At 43.5% G+C, this 19,045-nt stretch overlaps 1 protein-coding gene across 12 annotated transcripts in view; it reads right to left on the bottom strand.

Annotated features, from left to right (window-relative positions):
- CSMD2 (CUB and Sushi multiple domains 2) overlaps positions 1-19,045 on the bottom strand; it is a 492,929-nt gene that overhangs the window by 67,597 nt on the left and 406,287 nt on the right. For all 12 annotated transcript variants that reach the window (XM_082233181.1, XM_082233177.1, XM_082233182.1 and 9 more), the window contains 8 exons: positions 18,286-18,489; positions 16,932-17,056; positions 12,098-12,194; positions 9,198-9,302; positions 7,174-7,292; positions 5,735-5,804; positions 3,746-3,862; positions 721-930 (listed from right to left, as the gene is read on the bottom strand). In XM_082233181.1, coding sequence (XP_082089307.1) covers positions 721-930; positions 3,746-3,862; positions 5,735-5,804; positions 7,174-7,292; positions 9,198-9,302; positions 12,098-12,194; positions 16,932-17,056; positions 18,286-18,489 — 1,047 coding nt within the window. The remainder of the gene's footprint in view (positions 1-720; positions 931-3,745; positions 3,863-5,734; positions 5,805-7,173; positions 7,293-9,197; positions 9,303-12,097; positions 12,195-16,931; positions 17,057-18,285; positions 18,490-19,045) is intronic.

The raw sequence follows: 19,045 nt of genomic DNA, 5'->3' as shown, positions 1-19,045 counted from the left end.
CACTTATTACAAACTCCACTCATCCTGGAAAATCTTAGGTTTGGACTGCAACCTAAGTCCCTTTTCAAGACCCACCTTTTCTCTTTGGTTTAAATCCCCTGGTCTTACTCCCAATCAAATCCATGCTTTAGGACGTATAACTGCATAGGCTCACATATATCTCCCTCTTATTATCTTTCCCCCTTCCTCTCTACTCCCCTGTTTTCTCTCCCAGTGTCAAAAAATTAGTTTGCAGTCTCTGGGGTGTGCGTGGGGCTTCTGTTTGGGGTAGTGGCTCTTTAGAAAAGAGCAACAATAATTCTAAAAACTTGTAGACAGACACCAAAGCTTTCTGTGCTTCTAATTAGAACCAGAATAAGAGCGGCAGGAAAAAGCCTGGACAAAAGACCAGTGGGACAGAGTATTCCTCTGATGCAACAATTATGAGGTCTCCAAGCATCTAAGAAATTCAGGTCAGGTTGAAACCCCAGGCAGAGTGCAGAAGCCCTCCAGGAAAACACATTGTGAATTAACTTGTCTGTGTCGGCAGGGTGAACAGGCCCTGGCTATTAGGATTATGCCAGGCTACTGTGTAACCCTTTTATAGTTGCTTGGATTAAAGCCTCGAGATATGACTTCAAAATTAGAGAAGTGGCTCTCGCATTCTGAGCACTCTTTCCAGGAGCCTCAAGGGCAATCTGGCTGCATCATGCACAGCTTCACTGGCTCCCTCCTCCTTACCTTGGTATTCTACCTTAAAGCCAGGCTTGTTCTGTGAGTGGTCGCTGTGGAAATACATGGTGGTTTCATGGGATGTGGAAAGGAGGGAGCCTGGGAGGTCACTCCCGCTAAACCGGCTGATGATGTTGCTGGTGTCATACGGCCCATTACGGATTTCAACGAAGTCATGGTTAGGCTCAGTGGAAAAGTTCAAAAATTGGAGGTGGGCACCTGTATGACAAGGGGAAAGAGGGAGAAAGGAGGTATATTCCAGGGTCCCAGCCAGAAAGTGGACTGTGGCTCAACTAGGAGTGCAGGCCACTCTCATGTTCACATGTGCCCAACTTTAAGATCATTTCCACATTAATTTGCAATGGTTATTTTTAAAATATGCAAAAAATTCACATTTAAATACTTATTTTCAAGTGCCTCTCAATACACATTTTTAATGTACTTTTTTTGAAATGAGGACTGTGTCATAACATTCAGAAAAGTAACAAAAATTCAACAGATAGCGATGTCCAGATCTGCATGTTAGTATGGGAAGTGCAGTTTAGATCAGCTCACTTCGGAAAGATTTGCAGAGATCAAATTCCTCAACTATCCCTGGGCTCGACAAAGGCTTTTAAGGTTGGCTGCAATCCCCAAAACATACCCAGCTCCTTCAACAGTTCCTTATTTGGTTTCCAGACCCTTAGTCATATTGGTTGCCTTCCTCTGCACACATTCCAACTTGTCAATATCCTTTCTTAAATTGTGGTGCCCAGAACTGGACACAGTAGTCCAGGTGTGGTCTGACCAAGGCAGAATAGAGTGGTACTATTACTTCCCTTGAACCAGACACTATACTTCTGTTGATGCAGCCTAGAATAGCATTAGCGCTTTTTTTGCTGCTGCATCACACTATTGACTCATGTTAAGCTTGTGGTCCACCAAGACCCCTAGATCCTTTTCACATGTACTAGTGGCAAGCCAGGTATCCCCCATCTTATATTTGTGCAGCTGCTTCCTCCTGCCTAACTGCAGAACCTTACATTTGTCCCTATTGAAATTCATTTTGTTAGCTCGTGCCCAGTTCTCCAATCTGTTAAAGTCATTTTGAATCCTGATTCTGTCTTCTGTAGCATAAGCTACCCCTCCCAGATTGGTGTCATCTGCAAATGTGATGAGCGTAATGGAAGCACAGTTAAAAATATGGGCACATATATTTGGCACAAGTCCAAAAGGTTTATGGTTAAAAGAGTGAAAGGGGAAGCACTGTCAGGGAACATTATCATCTTGGATCCTGGGAACCAGATGTTTCTGGAGAGGCTGCCTCTCTGATGATTGCTCTCCCTCAAGTATGGGCAGTCTGTCATTGAGGGAAGCCACTAGACCAGGAAGCCACTTGGCCAAACTTGGCCCTCCAGCTGTTTTTGGACTACAACTCCCATCATCCCTAGCTAACAGGACCCTGTAGTCAGGAATAATGGGGACTCTAGTCCCCAAACAGCTGGAGACCCAAGTTTGGCCAACACTGCACTAGACTCTTACTTTGAACTTCCATATTCTTTTCCTGCTTCCTATCTTTTGCATACTTTGAATAAAGATTACTGGAGTTTCCTCAGCATTTGGAGTTGGGTCCAGGGATGCGCAATCCTCTTTGGTGCTCATATTGTAGATAGCTAATTATAAGAAACTTTTGCATCCAACTAAAATTTTTCTTATTTTTACCACAATTTGTCACCTACTCACTCCTATTACACATGTGCACCTCTTTACCCTGGCCTTTTGACAGCTGAGATATATGCTACGGACACTACCTTTATTCTCTTCCTTTTAATTGTAGTTTTGGTGTTGTATTAACGATTGGTTTTATTTTATTTTAAATTGTACCATGGTTTCCTTGCAACCTGCCCTGGGACCTTACGGTAAATGACAGGCACAAAATCCAAAGAATAAAATAAATAAGTAAACAGACACATAAAAAATACAACATTCATTTAAAAAGGTTAAGTTTAGCCAAATTTGGCTAACTGATCATGAGTTTTTTGTTTTGTTTCTAAAAAGTTGATTTATATGGGACAAAGGCATGCCCTGCCCTTAGAGCGGATTTGATTTTCTCTAGCTTCAGAGATCATGACATGTAAAGGATAGCATGTAATAGCCACTACATTTTTAAAAGAAACTATGAGGAAGGGAGGACAGTTTCTAAGAATGAGGTGGTAGTGGTGGGGTTAAAGCAGCCTTCATCAACCTGGTTTCCCCAAATGTTTTAGACTACAGAGCCTATCAGCAAGCACAGTGCTGGCTGAGGCTGATGGCAGCTGTAGTCCAAAACATCTGGGGAAAACCAGTCTGGCAAAGGTTGGGTTTAAGCCATCAAGTTCTACATAATGCAGAAGAAAGAAGGTAGAGGAGTCCTGAGGTGATATAATGGACTGCACCATGTCAAACCACTGGTGGAGAATTCCATTTCTGGATGCTTCTCTGCATAAGAAAATTCAATAGATTCAGACAGGGCAGGCTGGGTTAGAATTGTTAGAATGATTTCTCCATACCATCATGATTTTCTTCTATTATTTAATTTATACATTTTTTAATTGCACAGAGGTTGCTTGCACAGGGTTTTTATATAAAGGGATGAGCATTTTAAAATGGCACACCCAACTTGCTGTCTTAAGTGGTACAACCCATTCTACAACTTCAGACTATGGCTTATCTCCACTTACTTTCTTCTGCTTTTTCCAGGCATGGCCCGTGTTTGAAAGCTCCATGTCTGAGCACCCCCCGTTGTTGTTTTTTGCTCCAGAGTTTTCCCCATTAAAACCCATAGACATTTGCTCTGATTGAGTGCAAATCCCCCCCCCACAAAACCCTCAGTCATGGCACTTTTAAGCAGGGACCTGTGCCTGGAAAGAGTGGTGGAAAAGGTCAGCTTGGATAAGCCCTGCGTAGACAAGACCTAAACCTGTTCAACCTGAGGTCAGCCTAACAACAGTAAGTGCAAATAGATTTATTCATTAGGCTTTTGATGAGATGGGAACAGCACAGGGCACTCTCTTACCAAACCCCACCGGAAGGGATATCCTCCACGTACAGTCGCTGTTGCTAGGATAGTTTCCTGGGAAGCCGGGACTCAGAATTACACCTTCCATCTCTTCCATGGTCCCACCACACTGAGCTGTTAGATAAGCAAGAAGAAGGTGACCAGGAACAAATATCTGCATTTTGGAAAGCTGTTTATCTGTTTGCAAAACCCTTGGAAACATCTTAAGACATTGTAACACAATTTTGCTTGATGATTCCTGAGATCAAGGAGCAGGTTTTCATATATTTTTGGGTACTACTGGATTCCATTTGGAATCAAGATGGTAGACTGAACCTTTTAAAACAGCACTAATTTTAACCACCAATTCCAAAACTACACCATTTAGTTTCTTGGAATCCCCAGCAACACCAGGCACAAGGCTGCCAGTTAAAAATAATCCTATTGCAATATTGTTTGCCCTTTATCCCGAGGACACAGGCAAAGGGACCCCAGCTCAGCAGTGAAACATGTGCTTTGTGTGAAGAATGTCTCAGGATCAATCCCCAACATCTCCATTTCACATTATTTTCTTCTTCACCTTACTTCAGATTATTGTAAAATCCAGCCCTCTGAGAGAATATATGGCATAATGCCCCTACCCTCCCAATTTGACTACTCATTTTTGGGAGGTGGGTAGTTTTGGGAGATTTAGCTCCACCACCATAACCCTTCTCACCTGAACCGCAAAGTCCAGTTTTCATCTCCCAAACCTAAATTCAGGGCTCTCTCTGTTCCTAATTCCTCTATATTCATTCACCTATGAAAGTCTCTGCAAATCCTCTTGGGTCCCCCCCCTTGCACAGTCTAAAATAGAACATGGAGGCCTGTGCTTTTAATCTATGCTGACACTGACAACACAGATTTCCCTCCATTTAATGGCTCATTATATGTATTTCTTTTCTGCTGACTTTGCTAGTCTCTAACTCCCCACCCTCTTGATGTCTACTTAAATGGAACTCCTCCTCAATTATTAAAAAAGGATAACATCTGGATTAAAGAAGAAGAAGAAGAAACAGCCAGTCGAGCTTGTAGGGACTCACAAACATTTCACCAAAGCTTGATCGCTTCTGCCTTTCTAAGTGTGGCATAAAAAATATTTGAAAAATCTCCAATCTAGTTTCTCTGCTATGAAATGGTGTGCGCTTTTGTGTGTGTAGCTGTCAAAGGCAATTTCTCATTCGGGATCTGCAGCTAACAGATTGAGATTCAAATGCATATTTATGCACCAAATTAAGCATCCTGATTTTCAAAAGGAGCAATGAAAGACAAACTCTCGTGGGAAAATGGGCTTCTGATTTCAGCTGTTATAAAGCCGAATTGCCTAACTCAATTACATTGCAGACCAATATTCTAGTTTGCAATATTGGTTTGCAGACCATCGGACCTTCTTACATTGTGGTTTTGCAAATGGGCACCTACTTATCAGGTTTTTGGGTTAAAACTCTGCTCCTTCTGCACCCCAGTGCAGCTGTGCTGAAAGGGAAGGTTGAATGGGGAAAAGAGCTTATAACCCTTTATTCTCCCCAGTGGTCCTGAGAAAACCATTCATCTGAAGCTGCTATTTACATTGGGAGGAAATCCTGCATTCAGCCTGCGAAGTGCTGTGGAAAAGGCTTTGCAAGTGTCCGCCAGCTGATTGGTGGTGCCTACAAATGATATTTCAGCCCAGACCTGTGATATATGATGTCAGGCATAGAGCAGTGTGTGTTGCTTGGCCAAAACAGGGAGGCCTGGTGAGCCTAATTGGACCAGAGGGCCAGAGGTCCCCCAACACTATAACAGAAGCAACAAACAGAACAGCTTATCAGTTCAGGTTCCCCCAAGGGATTCCTTAAGCAAGCATCACCAAGCTCCCTTTAAATGAAATAAAAACAAACAGTAAATAGTAAATAGTGAGGAGGCTACAAGGGTGTCCCTCTAGGATGTCACAGTCTTGAAATAAATTTCACGGTGGACTTTTCCTACCGATGCAAAGTGGAGGAGGGTAGTTCCAGCGCCGGACAGTCCCTGGCATGCAGGAAATGTGAGAATGTCCCTGAATCAAGGAAGGAAAACAGACTATGAGATGGTGGGATAGAGGAAGAACTGGAGAAAAAGTCCTAATGAGAAGTGAGAATACCAAAGCAAGTTTATATTTTGCACCACCGAAACAAAAAAGATATATACACAGACTTGAATCCTAAATTAAGTTAATTTACATGAAGTTTTTTTAAAAATCACATATTTATAAATTGTACAAAACCACATTAAAGACCAAAACAGTATATAAACATAAATGCATTAAACAGCTAAAAGGGTGGTTAAATAATCTAGATCGATTTCTTTCTCAAAAATAAAATTTAGTTGTCAGATTAATCTGCAATTTCCTAATCTGTGTCATATAATCTATCACATAAGAACCTAAGAATGGCCTGCTGGCTCATCTAGTCCAACATCCCATTCTCACAACAGCCAGCCAGATGCCTGTGGGTAGCCCTCAAACAGAAACCGAGTGCAAACAGGACCTGAGCATGTTGCCTCTATTAGTGGAGGTGGAACATAACCATTGTGGCTAGTAGCCATTGATAACCTTGCCATCCATGAATTGGTCTAATCATCTTTTAAAGCCATCTAGGTTGGTGGCCGTCACTGCTACCTGTAGGCATGAATTCCACAGTTTAACTATGCACTGAATGAAAAAGTCAGCTGTCAGGTATGGAAGCTGATCTGAGGAACAAGTTACATATGTTTACTAGAAGATCAGCAATTTCACATTTGAGTTGTCTGAGAACTCTCAGGTGGATGCCATCCAGACCCAGCAATTTGTCAGTTTTTGTTTTGTCTATTAGGCCTAGAACTTCATCACTCCTCCTTAGACCCTCCAAATCCTTCTTAAAGTATTGTGTTACTTAAACCCATCTATTCATTGACTCACCATATATTTCACGGTCTTTATGGAACACTGCTAATTTCATTATAGTTCATTATATTCGGCTTTTTCCAGATTTGCCCAACTACATCAAATCCACCCATTGGTTTATGGGTACTTTCCCATGATCTGGCATATAAAACTCTGCCCATAGTTATAGTATATAATGTTTGAGTGAAATATATTGTCTTAATCTCAAGAGGTACATCACAGCATCTAATGGAACGTTAGATTGGAATATTTATTTAATCAAGCTGATTACTGCAGCCCAGGACACTCATGCTTTATAACATTCAAACCAAAGCTGAGGTCACTTCATATAAGAATTTCCAATGCTCAAATGCCTTAACCATCCTGTTTTCCCCTGAATCTGTCACATCACAGATCCCTGTGTATCTCTTTCAGTCAGCTCTGTCAACTCACACATGGGCAGCTCACATATCCACAGTTTTCACTGCAAAGTGAAACACTTCACAGATTCAATAACACTCAGTACCTGGAGTGCATAGCCTGGCTCACACTGAAAGGAGACAACATCATTCACCAAGTATCGCTCCCCGATCTTCAGACCACTGCTGGGGACAGTGGGTTCTGGGCAGCTGGAGAGGCCTACAGCTGCAAGAAAGCAAGAAGAGGTGAATGGGGGTGGCTGGTGTGTGTGTGTGTGTGTACAAATCGGGATGTAGATTGGGGCAGGGTGGGGAACCTTTGGCCTTATCAGTCCCAGCATGAGTCTCAATTTGGCCCATGAGGCCATTTCCCCTAAATCACACCAACCTGACAACAGAGACCTAGCTGCCACTGAAGAAAATGTGCTTTGCTTCATGCATTGGTCTGAGAAGTGCACATTTGACAGGACAGGTCTGCATTAAATGCACAGATTTCTCCTCCATCTCTTCTGGCACCCAGCTGATTAATCAGCTAAGTCTAGAGTGGTGCTGCTCCTAAGAACCTAAAAACTGGCAGCTGGATCAGGCCAGCAGCCCATCCAGTTCAGCATCCTGTTCTCACAGCAGCCAACCAGATGCCTGTGGGAAAGTTTCAAGCAGGACCCTGCAGCAGCTATTACATTTTACAAACTAGACACACTAACTGCATTGACGTGATAGCGTTGTGTCCAGTTTGGCCAGGGCACAGCCTGACTCCCTCCCTCGGCAATCTTCGCAGAGCTCTGGCCCAATGGTTGCCAGTGGCCTGAATTAATTAATTTTACAATGAATGATTTTAGAGTGTTGTTTATGTTATACTTTTATACTGTTTTATTGTTGTTAGCCGCCCTGAGCCCGGCTTCGGCTGGGGAGGGCGGGATATAAATAAAATTTATTATTATTATTATTAAAAAGAACTCCCCCACCAGGTTTAAGTGAAGTGGGCCTCCAATTCTAAAGCACCACCAGATGTACTAAGCCTGTACACATTCCGTATGGAACTGTGTGTATCATGTCTGCTGTTGATCCCTGTTTGGTGAATGAAAAGTAACAGAACGCTGCTCTCGTTTCTGAAAGTGACCTCTCCCTTGGGACTCCCTCCAGCGGTTGGCACTGGCACTTTACTTTTCAGCCACTATGACGGGCGCAGCAGGCCCAGTCCAGCTGCTCTGCTGTTCTCAGCCAGACGTTTGGCTGTGACGGTAGCAGCTGAGTTGCAGGACTTAACGCCTTTGTGATCAATGGTGCATCAGCCAGGGAACTGGCAAGAGCTTTAAAGCCTTATAGAGTTGTGCTGTCTGCACCAGGTGATTTGTGCACCACTTGTTAGCTGCATTGTGCTGCTGGTTTGTGTTACATTTTTGGATTTTGAAATTTTCCTGTTGACCACTTTGAAATCCATTTTCTTGCTGATTCTTTTTGGATCAAGGGTGGTTTATGCATGCATTAAAACACATAAAGAAGCATGTGCATAAAACGCATTCCCTGCCATCTCCAGCTAACAAGCCACATCTCTCATTCCTGCCTGGAGCACCTCAAAAATAAACTATTGCAGGAATCAAAGAAGAATGCCCCCAATTTTAATTCAGAAATATTAGAACTTGGAATATCATCATTTTGGGGAAGGCTGCTAGCATTTTCACCATGCTCTTCATCTTGGCTACTGGCCTACTTTTCCATTTTATTTATGAAGGCTACTTTATTTCCTTTTTTTTTAAAAAAATGTTCATTTTGGTAGCACATCAACGAAGGCTCAGTGGTTGAAATAGACTACTCTTATGCAGTGGCCATTCAAGTTCCCACCCAATGCTCTTCCCTGGTTTCTGAGGATTCCCCAGTCACCACCTGCATATCCCCCAGCCCCTTTCTTCAGTCATGAGATCTGGAAGCTTGGTTTTATTTAACTTTTATATAAATTATATAATTAACTGAAGTTTCAAATTATATTAAATTCCACATCGTATACCCTTTCTCGATCCTGTATTTGCATGATCACCGTGACAAAGTGTGCACAACCCTCGGAGTAATTGCTCTCACAACAGAAGCTACAACCTGGACATCTTGGAACAGCACCATCAAGAAGAATCCTTACTTTTGTACTCAAGGTGAAATCCTGCAGCAGAGACACTGATGTCGGAGTAGAAATGTAAATAGAGTTGGTTGGAGGTGCTGTTCAGCAGTGCAGGGACTGTGGTTCCTAGGGGAGAAACACATGCACACAAGAAGCAGAGACATTACCAGGGTGCTTCAGAAATGTTGGAGAGGATCTGGACCATTTCCGGCGCCACTCACCATATCTGGGGAGGTGTCCTCCCTCCACCCCTTCTAGCCACCCCTAAACCCTGGAAAGTAAGACTAGAAGAGGGGATTTGGCAGTGGTAGTGGGGTCCCATCTAGCACAGGAGGCAGGCAGGTCTTTTGTGCATTGGGAAGAGACAAATCTGTCATTTCTGGTTTCTCTCCGTTTCTCATTATTTCCAATCTTAGCTTCAGTTTGCCACAATTTTGCACCAGTTTGCAATTCTCTTTTCATGGTCCTCACACCAGTAGCATTTTAGTGCACATTCTCTGAAAAGACTTGCAATTTTGCCCAATACAGTTTTTCAAGCAACTTCCCTGAATATTAGGCATTTTGTATTTTGTTTTCACTAATATATGCATTTCTAGCCATATACAGTGTGTGTGTGTGTGTGCTCAGTGTGTGTGTGTTTCCATATACAGTGTGTGTGTGTGCACGCACATACACCACACACACGCGCCTTTTTGTACCATGTTTTGGTTGGTCGGTTGGTTGGAGAACTGCATTGCAAAATTCAGAGAAGTGCAAATTTTGATGGCTAGCTACATTACAGTTTGTGTTTTGTTTCGGGAAGTGCAAATTATGTAGGCTCACCTTAAAAAGTGAACTGAACCAAATTTCTCCAACATCCCTAATGTGCACACACAATTATAAAGGTGTGAGCATCCTGAAGGTTAGCGCCTTCAACAGCTCATTACTGAGCCAGTAAAACAATCATTTCACACAACCAGCAGATGTCCCCATAATAGATCTGTATTAAAAGGATGAAGAATGAATTAGACTTAGGGGGCTGCTCTGCACACCCCCTTCTATCCCATTGGTCTTGGAGAACTGCAGGGCAAAGCCTGACTCTTATCTGAGAACACATCAGAGATTGCATCTGTGTGTCTGAGAAGGCAGCCTTTAACTTTGGCAGCATGGTTCATTTTTGATCAAGCTCCACAGAGGCCAGCAGAGGGATACTCAGAAATGTAGTTTTCAAAGCGCAGAGACACATTTCTCATCACAGAAAGCATTATCTGGTTGGACTAACAGATAGAGAAAAGGATTTGGAGAGTCACAGAGGACCCCTCATGGCACTGTTCTCCCCTCTTTGCTGGCTGAATAACAGCTTGGGGTCCTGAAATGAAAGGAATAAAGGCAGCTCTGGAGGGGAATGGATGCAACTCTGTGGAAAAATCGCTGAGAAAGCTTTGGCAAGAGACTCCAACTGTGGTTTAGGAATGCAAACGGATTCGCTCTCAGCTTTGCTTCTTTGATGCACTTTCCTGTTTTGAAAAAATCCACTGCCCACTTAGTTTCTTACTCCACATAAGCAGCATTCATGCATTACTGACATACAGGAAACACAATGCTTTAAGCCCTACAACCAACATCACATCTGCATCCTCCAAGAACCATGTACTACATATGGATGCCTGCAAAACAACTTCAAGGCACAAACTCTTGATCATGTGCAATTGCCCCACACAACTGGGACACCCAGCTGTACAGGTGTCCTGATCATGTGGTGCCTCTATGTGCAAGCAAGAGTTCACACAACCGGTACAAACAGCACACCATTGTTGAACGTGGCAGATGTGATGTTGGAAGTAGAGCGATATGTGTGACCCTGCTCTCAAGTGAACACGACACTGTCCTTCACCCAAGTAACGTCATTCACAGAAGTCAGGTAGGGAACAAGATGGGAAGAGGCCCAAATATTAGCAAAACCGACCCCTTCAAAATAAGGGGTATTAAATTTGGAAATGTTGGCACTGCTCCAAGCCTAAACCAGACCACAGGATGCCATCTAGTTTGTGTTGGCCAGAGTAATGACAAAAAGGCTTCCCTTCTCAAGCAGCCATAAAGTTGGACTGGAATTCAATATTTGGAGTGAAATGTAGTATTTCCAAGTTTGTGCTTGCTTCTAACACGCAAAGCATGGGAGGGAGGAATTTGTTTGTGTATGTGGCGGTGGGGAAGCTGTGCATGGGGGTAAGAGTGTTCAACCTGTCCTCCGCCTTGTCTGTGCAATTGCTGCCTTGTACTATTGTCATTAATTAATAGATTATTATATTTGTTCATCCTTTTTTAACATAAATTATCTCAATGGAACCAAAGGGTTCAATAAATAGTGATAACAAGAAACATACAAAAACAGCAGTAAAATTAGACCTAAACTGCTCCCCCAAATATATATATTTATATATACATAGAAAAGGAACACATCCTAGCCACACCCCACTTAAAAGCATGAACACAAAAAGAGTTCACAGATGTAACTAGTTGCTCTCCCAATGAAGGACCAGTGGCCTTGGTGCCTTAAAAAAAGCGATTTTTACAAAAAGCATGCTTCCCTATGTACAGAATCCCACAAGCAGGGAGCCACCAAAGAAAAGGCTTTTCTGTGCTTGACCATGGAAGCAAGTCTCAAAGCCCAGCTAGAGGGGAAGTTGCAATGGAGGGAAAACAGAATATTTCTGTCCTCTGTCTGTCTTGGATGTTCTTTCATTACTTTGGAGGAGGCAAGCCTGGTGAATGGTCGACACTGGAGCTGCAAAGGCCAGACTTCCCCAACCTGATGCTCTCTAGATGTTCTGGACTGCAGTCAAGCTGGCTGGGGCTGCTGGGAGTTGTAGTCCAAAACATCTGGAAGACACCAGGTTAGTGAAGGCTGCTGTAGCCTATTCTGTGTCTGCTTCAGAACTCACCTGAGAAGCTGCCCAGCATGGTGGCTGTGTTATCCCCACCATCAAAGACTTCTAGGGAATCCCAGTTCTGTTCTGTCACAAAACTGATCACTTGAATCTGGGAAGAGGGAGGGAGAAAAGAAAAGAACTGAAAAATTATGATACGGATTTCCTTTTATTTAGTAAACCAAATTTAACTTTGTAAAAAGAAACAAAACATTTGAGGTAGCCATTGGCATACTTTTCTGCTTACAGAGAATCCTTTCCATGTTGAACTATCTGTCAGGATCCTGATGGGCACTCTGAAGTGCATTGAAAAGTATTGCTGTCAAGCACAGCCTAGACTAGCAAGTGTACGTTCTAGGGCACAGACTTGATTAGCATGTGGTCAGTTGGGCTCCCCCGTTGCCACACCAAAGCTGGCAGCATGCTCTTAAGCAGGCCCCTGCAGTTGCCAGTGGTGTTTTTCTTCCAGGGAAGCTTGTCTGCCATTAGTGATGTTCTGTTTGAGGAAACCCTGTTAAATGCCCAAGATACCACAGGGTTCTCTGAAACACTTGCATGCTTCCTGTGTGCATCTGGCTGGCTACTGCAAGAATAGGATACTAGACATGCTCCTCTAGGAGCCTCGAGTGGTACAAGTCCAGGTTAATTTTCACCACTTGATTCTGATGATAGTATACACCAGCCCCAACTTGGTCTCTCCCAGCTTTTCCTGGACATTCTCTAGGAAGTGCTTGATCCATGCTACAGCTGTGCAAAGTTCCTCCTCTTCTGCCAAATGCCACGAAGGGAAAAGGTGCGTGTCACAAGAGTGATAATAAACCATTATCTCTGACATTCTAGCTTGCTTATCCTGAATAACAACTTTGCAGGGACTTTAAAGCAAAAGCAAAAACATGAAAACCTTTAGAATCCATCTCACTGAAATGCTAATGACCTCCACCGAGTCTTTACCAATAGCTCCAGCCAAATCAGCATCTGCATAATTATCCCCCTAATAATAATTTCATGCATTACAGAAACAAGACTTGGGGGGGGGGGTTTCCCTCTCACCATCCCGTCTGACCCCCAAAGCTCCCCTCCCCACACTGGAAGGGCACGAACATTGTAAGCTTCTAATTTGACGCTCATGTGCAGGATTTCACGAAGGATCAGCCTGTATTTTCTGCCAGGGATCTAAATTAATTCACCCAGGGAAGAGCTGCCTTTGGGATGAATAATTCATACCAGAAGTGCTAGTGAGCAGGATGATTACATAAAATCCTCACTGGCCTGACACTGCCTCTGTTGTGCTATCAAGAACGCTTTCATCTCCAATGCCTCCTCTTGTTTTGTCATCACTTAACCTATACCTGCGGTACAAAACAGGGGTTAACAGCTGTCTAAAGGGATGGGCACCGATGGAGCTGGGCCTCGTCCTAGACACTGGCTGCATGTTCTGTCAGTCTCCAAACCAGCACCCATTCAAAGCACAGAACAGCCCTCTGCATTTGATGGCACTGGAGGTCTGCCAGCCCTAAACCAGAACATTTTACTGGTATATGGGAAGGGGGAGGTTGGTGGCCCTCACTGCCTCCTGTGGGAATGAAATCCATAGTTTAACCATGTGCTATGCCAAGAAGAACTTTCTTTTATCTGTTCTGAATCTTCCAACTTTCAGCTTCTTTGGTAGTCCATGGGTTCTAGTGTTATGAGAGGAGAAGAGACTTTTCTCTACTCACTTTCCCCATGCCATGCATAATTTTATAAACTTCTGTCATGTCGGCTCTTACCTGCCTATTCTCTGGGCGAGTGAAACTCAAAACATTCTGGGTCTCAGTTGCTCTCAACCTGACAAGGCTCATGAAGTCGAGCTGGATTCTAGCTTCTGCAGACTATTCCCCCCGTCCGATATCTCTATAGGCTCAGCTGCCATAAACATCTCGTAAGCTCACAAGCTATCAAGCGAGTGGTTTCAAAAGGAACAAATCCTTTCCTTTTCAGCTTTCAAACTTCTGTACTTCTTCCTATCTAGGGCACCCCCATATGCAGAAGCAACAGCTGCATTCTGGGGTGGCCCCATTTAGCTTCCAAAGCGATTTGACTTTGCTAGAAGAGGGTTTGATGATTGTGGAGGCTTTCGTACTTTCTACCTCTGAGGAGCACTTCAGCTAGGCAGCTGAAGGAGCCCTGCACAGAAGAAATGGATAGTTGAGCATATTCAAGAGTCCACACTCAGTTCACACAGAAGACTGGCTGGCCAGGACTGCTAGGACTCACCACTGCCCTCTGTGAACTGTTTCCAAGAACACATTCAACATTCCCCTTTGGTTGCACATGGCAGAGGAGGATCAGCAGCAGTGATCGAGCGGTCTTTTAGGACAGCGTATCTGTCACGACTGATCTGCTCATTTAGTAACCCTTAATAAGCTTCTGAAAAACACTAGGTAGCTTTCTCCAGGAGAAAACCTGAAAATCGATGCAGTGGTAGTGCGTGAAGTAGGAAGAGAGTTCTATTTTATGAATAAAGTCATGTTTTGCTTAAATGTTTCACTTTTCCCCAGGTCTTAACCATTTCCCCCAGATTAACCATTAAGCGAAATAAGCATGTGCTTAGGGCATCAAGGAAAGGGGGCCACCACAGAAATTTTCCATTGTCAGATTTTTAACATTAATCATCACAAATCACTCAGCTGAATGTTCCTTTTCTCAGTTGAAAATCCCAACAGAACTACTATGCAACAAGGCAGGCTGGGTGCCTTATCTCTACTAAGTATAGAAGCAGACATGTTACATAAGATTAGGTTTGAGGATCTGATCAAATACTTTGCAATTAGAAAAGGTAGGAGAAAAAAATTCAAATATAAATAAAGTGGACGTATACAAAAAATAGACATTCCATTCCATCTTACTATAGGTTTTGTTTCATTTTCAAAAATAAAAGTTTATTTTACCATTTATTATTGTGTGTGTGTTTTTTTTAAAAAAATAGAATTTGAATTATGGGGGCACCATAATCTTATAAATTTTTAGGGCCTCTAAAGCTCTTAATCCAGCCCTGCTTTTTTTGCATATATTCCAAAAATCCATTAGCAGCTTCGCTGAGGATAATCTCAAAATTCTCCACTGCATTTCAAACAAAAGGCGCAAAGAAAAAGAAGTACTTCATTAGTGGATATTGCTCTCTCTTCTCCTCATTTTCTTTCCCTCCCTGCTTAAATTAATGAATTATCACCTTTTGAAATTGCAAGTGCCAAATGCTTTGCAACTCCACCTCAACTGTTCCAACAGTTTTGCTCTGCTAAAGTGAGTATCCCCCCCACCTCTCTCTTTCCCCTTTGCAATGCCTGTGGGAAATACTGATAACAATGCAAACAAGTCACAAGATATCCAGGGCAAAATTAAACATAGCGGGAGGGGAAACAAACCCAGAACAAAACCGATCTGTTAATTAGCTGTAGCACCCACAGAAAGACATGCCAGTTGCTAGTTCGGAAGTTTTAAATAGGTTCACTTGCCGGCACTAATTGTTCCTCTGCCTCCCTTTCCCTGCCTACCAAAGCAGAGCAGTTGCTATAAATAAAGTAATAATAATAATACATTTTTTATTATTAAGAATATTGCAAACGAGTATAGCCAGCATCATAATACACTGGATATAGGTTAAATTAGTTGCATCTAGGTCCCACTGAAATAAATGTGAAAAATTACGTAGCTTGGATCCATCCTGTGCAGTTCTATAGATCTAGACACATCAGAAAAGCATTTCAGAAAAATGTGTTGTAAACCTCAAAGGGGGAAATCAAGTTGATGAAAGACACAATGCCACAGCGCCATCTGGTGTGACAGTGTCATAACTAATGTTGCCGAATCCCAAGGCTCATAGTGGAAGCAGACAGTGTCCAACCATTGTCCAATCAAAGTCGGACTCAAAGCAGAAAGTAGATAAGAACAGGGTCTTGGATAGTTTCAGTCAGGAGGGTCCTGCTAACTGATTCATTATTTTGCTAAGCCAGGAGTGAGGAACCTTTTTGGCTCCACAGGTCAGATATCAAGATCAGCCTCATGCACCAGATTTGACAGCTGGCAGAATGGACTTCTGTGTTGGCCAGGCCTATCATAAAGACACTGGCCTTCTGACTTTTCCTTGCCAAGATAAGAACATAGGAAGAGCCTCTGGATCAGGCCAATGGTCCATCTACTTCAGCATCTGTTCTCACAGTGTCCAACCACATACCAGTGGGAAACCGGCAAGCAGGACCTGAGCATGAGATCATTTTCTTCTCCTGTGGCTTCCAGCAAGAGGTATTCACAAACATTGCTGCCTCTGACTGTGGGGCAGAGCACAGCCAGCATCTTCTGCCTTCTGCAGTTTGCTCCTTGCCCTCACCTGTGCTCAAATTCACACCTTAACTCTGGCCCCAGCATCTTCAGCAACTGACTCCAGAGACCCTGGGCTGGAGAATGCACACTACTCTAAATGTCACTCCAGATACCTGGGCCTGCTGCTGTTCAGACCATTAAAGGTAAGCAGCTGTACTTTGGCCAAGAGTGAAGTCTCTCATTATATTAGTGCAATGATTCACCCTTGTACAACTTACCCCCTTCCCCTATGCACCCCTAGACATGTTCTGGGTTTCCCCCCCTGCATTGCAGACTAGCTTTTGCATTGCACCTGGAAGTGGACAAGCAGTCAGTGGAGCTCATTACATGCAGGCCTCAGAAGTTCTCAGCTCCTGGTCCCAGTTAGCATCCTGACATATATGGCTACATAAGGAGGGAGTTTTTATTGCTCTTGGGATAGTTGGGCTGGGACTGCTGGACAAGTCCTTCAACTGAGCTTACCAAACAGGGCATTCCTCTAATGTTTTACCTGTATTCCTGCTCCTTCAGGGACGGTTATTTTCCATACACAGTTGAGGCTGTTCAAGTAGGGCTCAGGGAACCCAGGGGACAAAATGGTGCCTTTTCGCTCAGTTAAGTTTCCACCGCAGGGCACTGAAACATAGAAGAGAGGCTGCTACAGGTCTATTCCATATGAGGCTTCCTAATTGCTAGCAGGCTGCTACTACTCTCTATTAACACTGTTATCAGCTTTCACTTCCCCCTAAGTCCTAAGATTTATTCATAACATTCATATGCAGCCCAACAATAATGGTTCTCTGGGACACTTACAAAAAGATTTAAAAAATAATTAGACCATAAAACCATAAAATCTAATGCAGTGTGGTGCCTGCAGCCACAGATAACATCCATGCAACAAAGCTTAAAGCAACACCAGAATTTTTACAATAGAACCTAGGGCCTTTTGCATGCAAAGCACTGAGCTGTGCATCATAGCTGTCAACGTTTCCCCTTTTTAAAGGGAAATTCCCTTATTCCGAATAGAATCCCTTGCAAGAAAAGGGAAAAGTTGACATCTATGCTGTGCATCCTTTCCTTGAACAATTACGCTGTCTGATCCTAAATAATAAAAATGGTCAGTCTTGCTCAATATTGTCTACACTTACTGGCAGCAGCTTACCCAGGTTTCAGGCACAGTTCACTCCCAGTCTTACCAGGAAATACTGGGAGTTAAACTTGGGACCTCCTGCATGCAAAGAAAATTCTGTACTCCCAAGATATAGCCATTCATTATGTATCAGAAAAAGTTCTTGCTCTCCATTTGGCATGAGCTATTGGAGAAGGGCCTTGGGAGATTGCTCTAAGGTCTGGAAAGGTATTTGTGAGAGGAAGCCAACCTTCAGGTAACATGTCTCCAAGGCAGTTAGGATTGTTAGGGTTGTACCAGAATCTTGAATTGCACTTGGAAATGGGCTAGAAGCCACTTCTAATGACAGGGGCAATATGATCAACAAGAAACAGAGCCTCCAGAATCATTGGTTTCCGAAAGACATCTTGTCAAAGAGGAGAGGTGCTTTTGGAGGAATGGAATTCACACCAGAAACAGTGGAGAAAATGCCAAAGAAGAGTAAGCAGCCAAACCTCCCCTTCAATCTTACACATAAAGGTTAGGATATGTCTGTTTATCAGCATTGTGTGCCTAGCCTTGCTCCTTTGCATGCATGGAAGGTTAATGAAAGCAGGGGTCCCTGCCTGCTGTCCCTTTGTGCTAGCACCAGCTCAAATCCTAGCTTAAGCCCAAGACCCTCCAGGAATCTTGGAACTGAACAGATCACAAATCTGTAGTCGGGTTCAGTGTTGTTCCAGATTTTATAGGTACATACCAACACAAGTAGGCACAGAGGAATTCCACTGAGCAAGGGCTCCGGGCATTGTCAGGCACTCAATGCTGTGGGATCCTTGGAGGGCATAACCAGCAGTGCACTCAAACCGGATCACAGCCCCCACGGAGAAATCACTGCCTATCCGCCTCCCATAGCGGGGTTCAGGCACAGAGCTGCACTGCGTGGCGCTAGTTCGTGGGACAGCTTCAACAAACACACAGGGGGAGAAAGTTACAGAGCATAATGCATGCCTGAGATGAGCAAATCCTTAAAGCAATAATCCTGGAAGGTTGCCTCTCAAATGAACGTGGCTCCTCAGGTTGATCCACCCCACCCACCCATATTAGACAGACACAATAAATTCACTCCCTGCTTTGCTGTTGGAGTTAATCCTCAGCTGTTGAAAACTTCTCATACGTGCCACACTGATATAGCTAAAGCCATCCACCCGCTCCTGTGTGTGCCCAGCAAAAGGAGCCAAGAACTAGCCATCAAAGCAGACAGCGGCCCAATGGAAAGGTGTTTGATGTGGACTTAAGAGAGGTCAGATGCTGGGTGGGGATTGCTCCCATTGCTATTCCTCTCCAAAAGGCAATCAGAAACGATTGTGCAGCCCAGGAGAGGCTGCAATTAACTCTCTGGAGGGAAGGCGGCAATTTTTATTTGACTTCATCAGAGTCTTTGATTCGGTTAAATCATTAACAATTGCTATCAAAATCTCTTCCCCAATAATTAGGTACGAGAGTCAACTGAAAGGTTC

This window comes from Podarcis vaucheri (genome assembly GCF_965113315.1).
Source record: "Podarcis vaucheri genome assembly, chromosome: 7".
Lineage (NCBI taxonomy): Eukaryota > Metazoa > Chordata > Lepidosauria > Squamata > Lacertidae > Podarcis > Podarcis vaucheri.
This window is presented reverse-complemented; position numbering and strand designations above follow the sequence as displayed.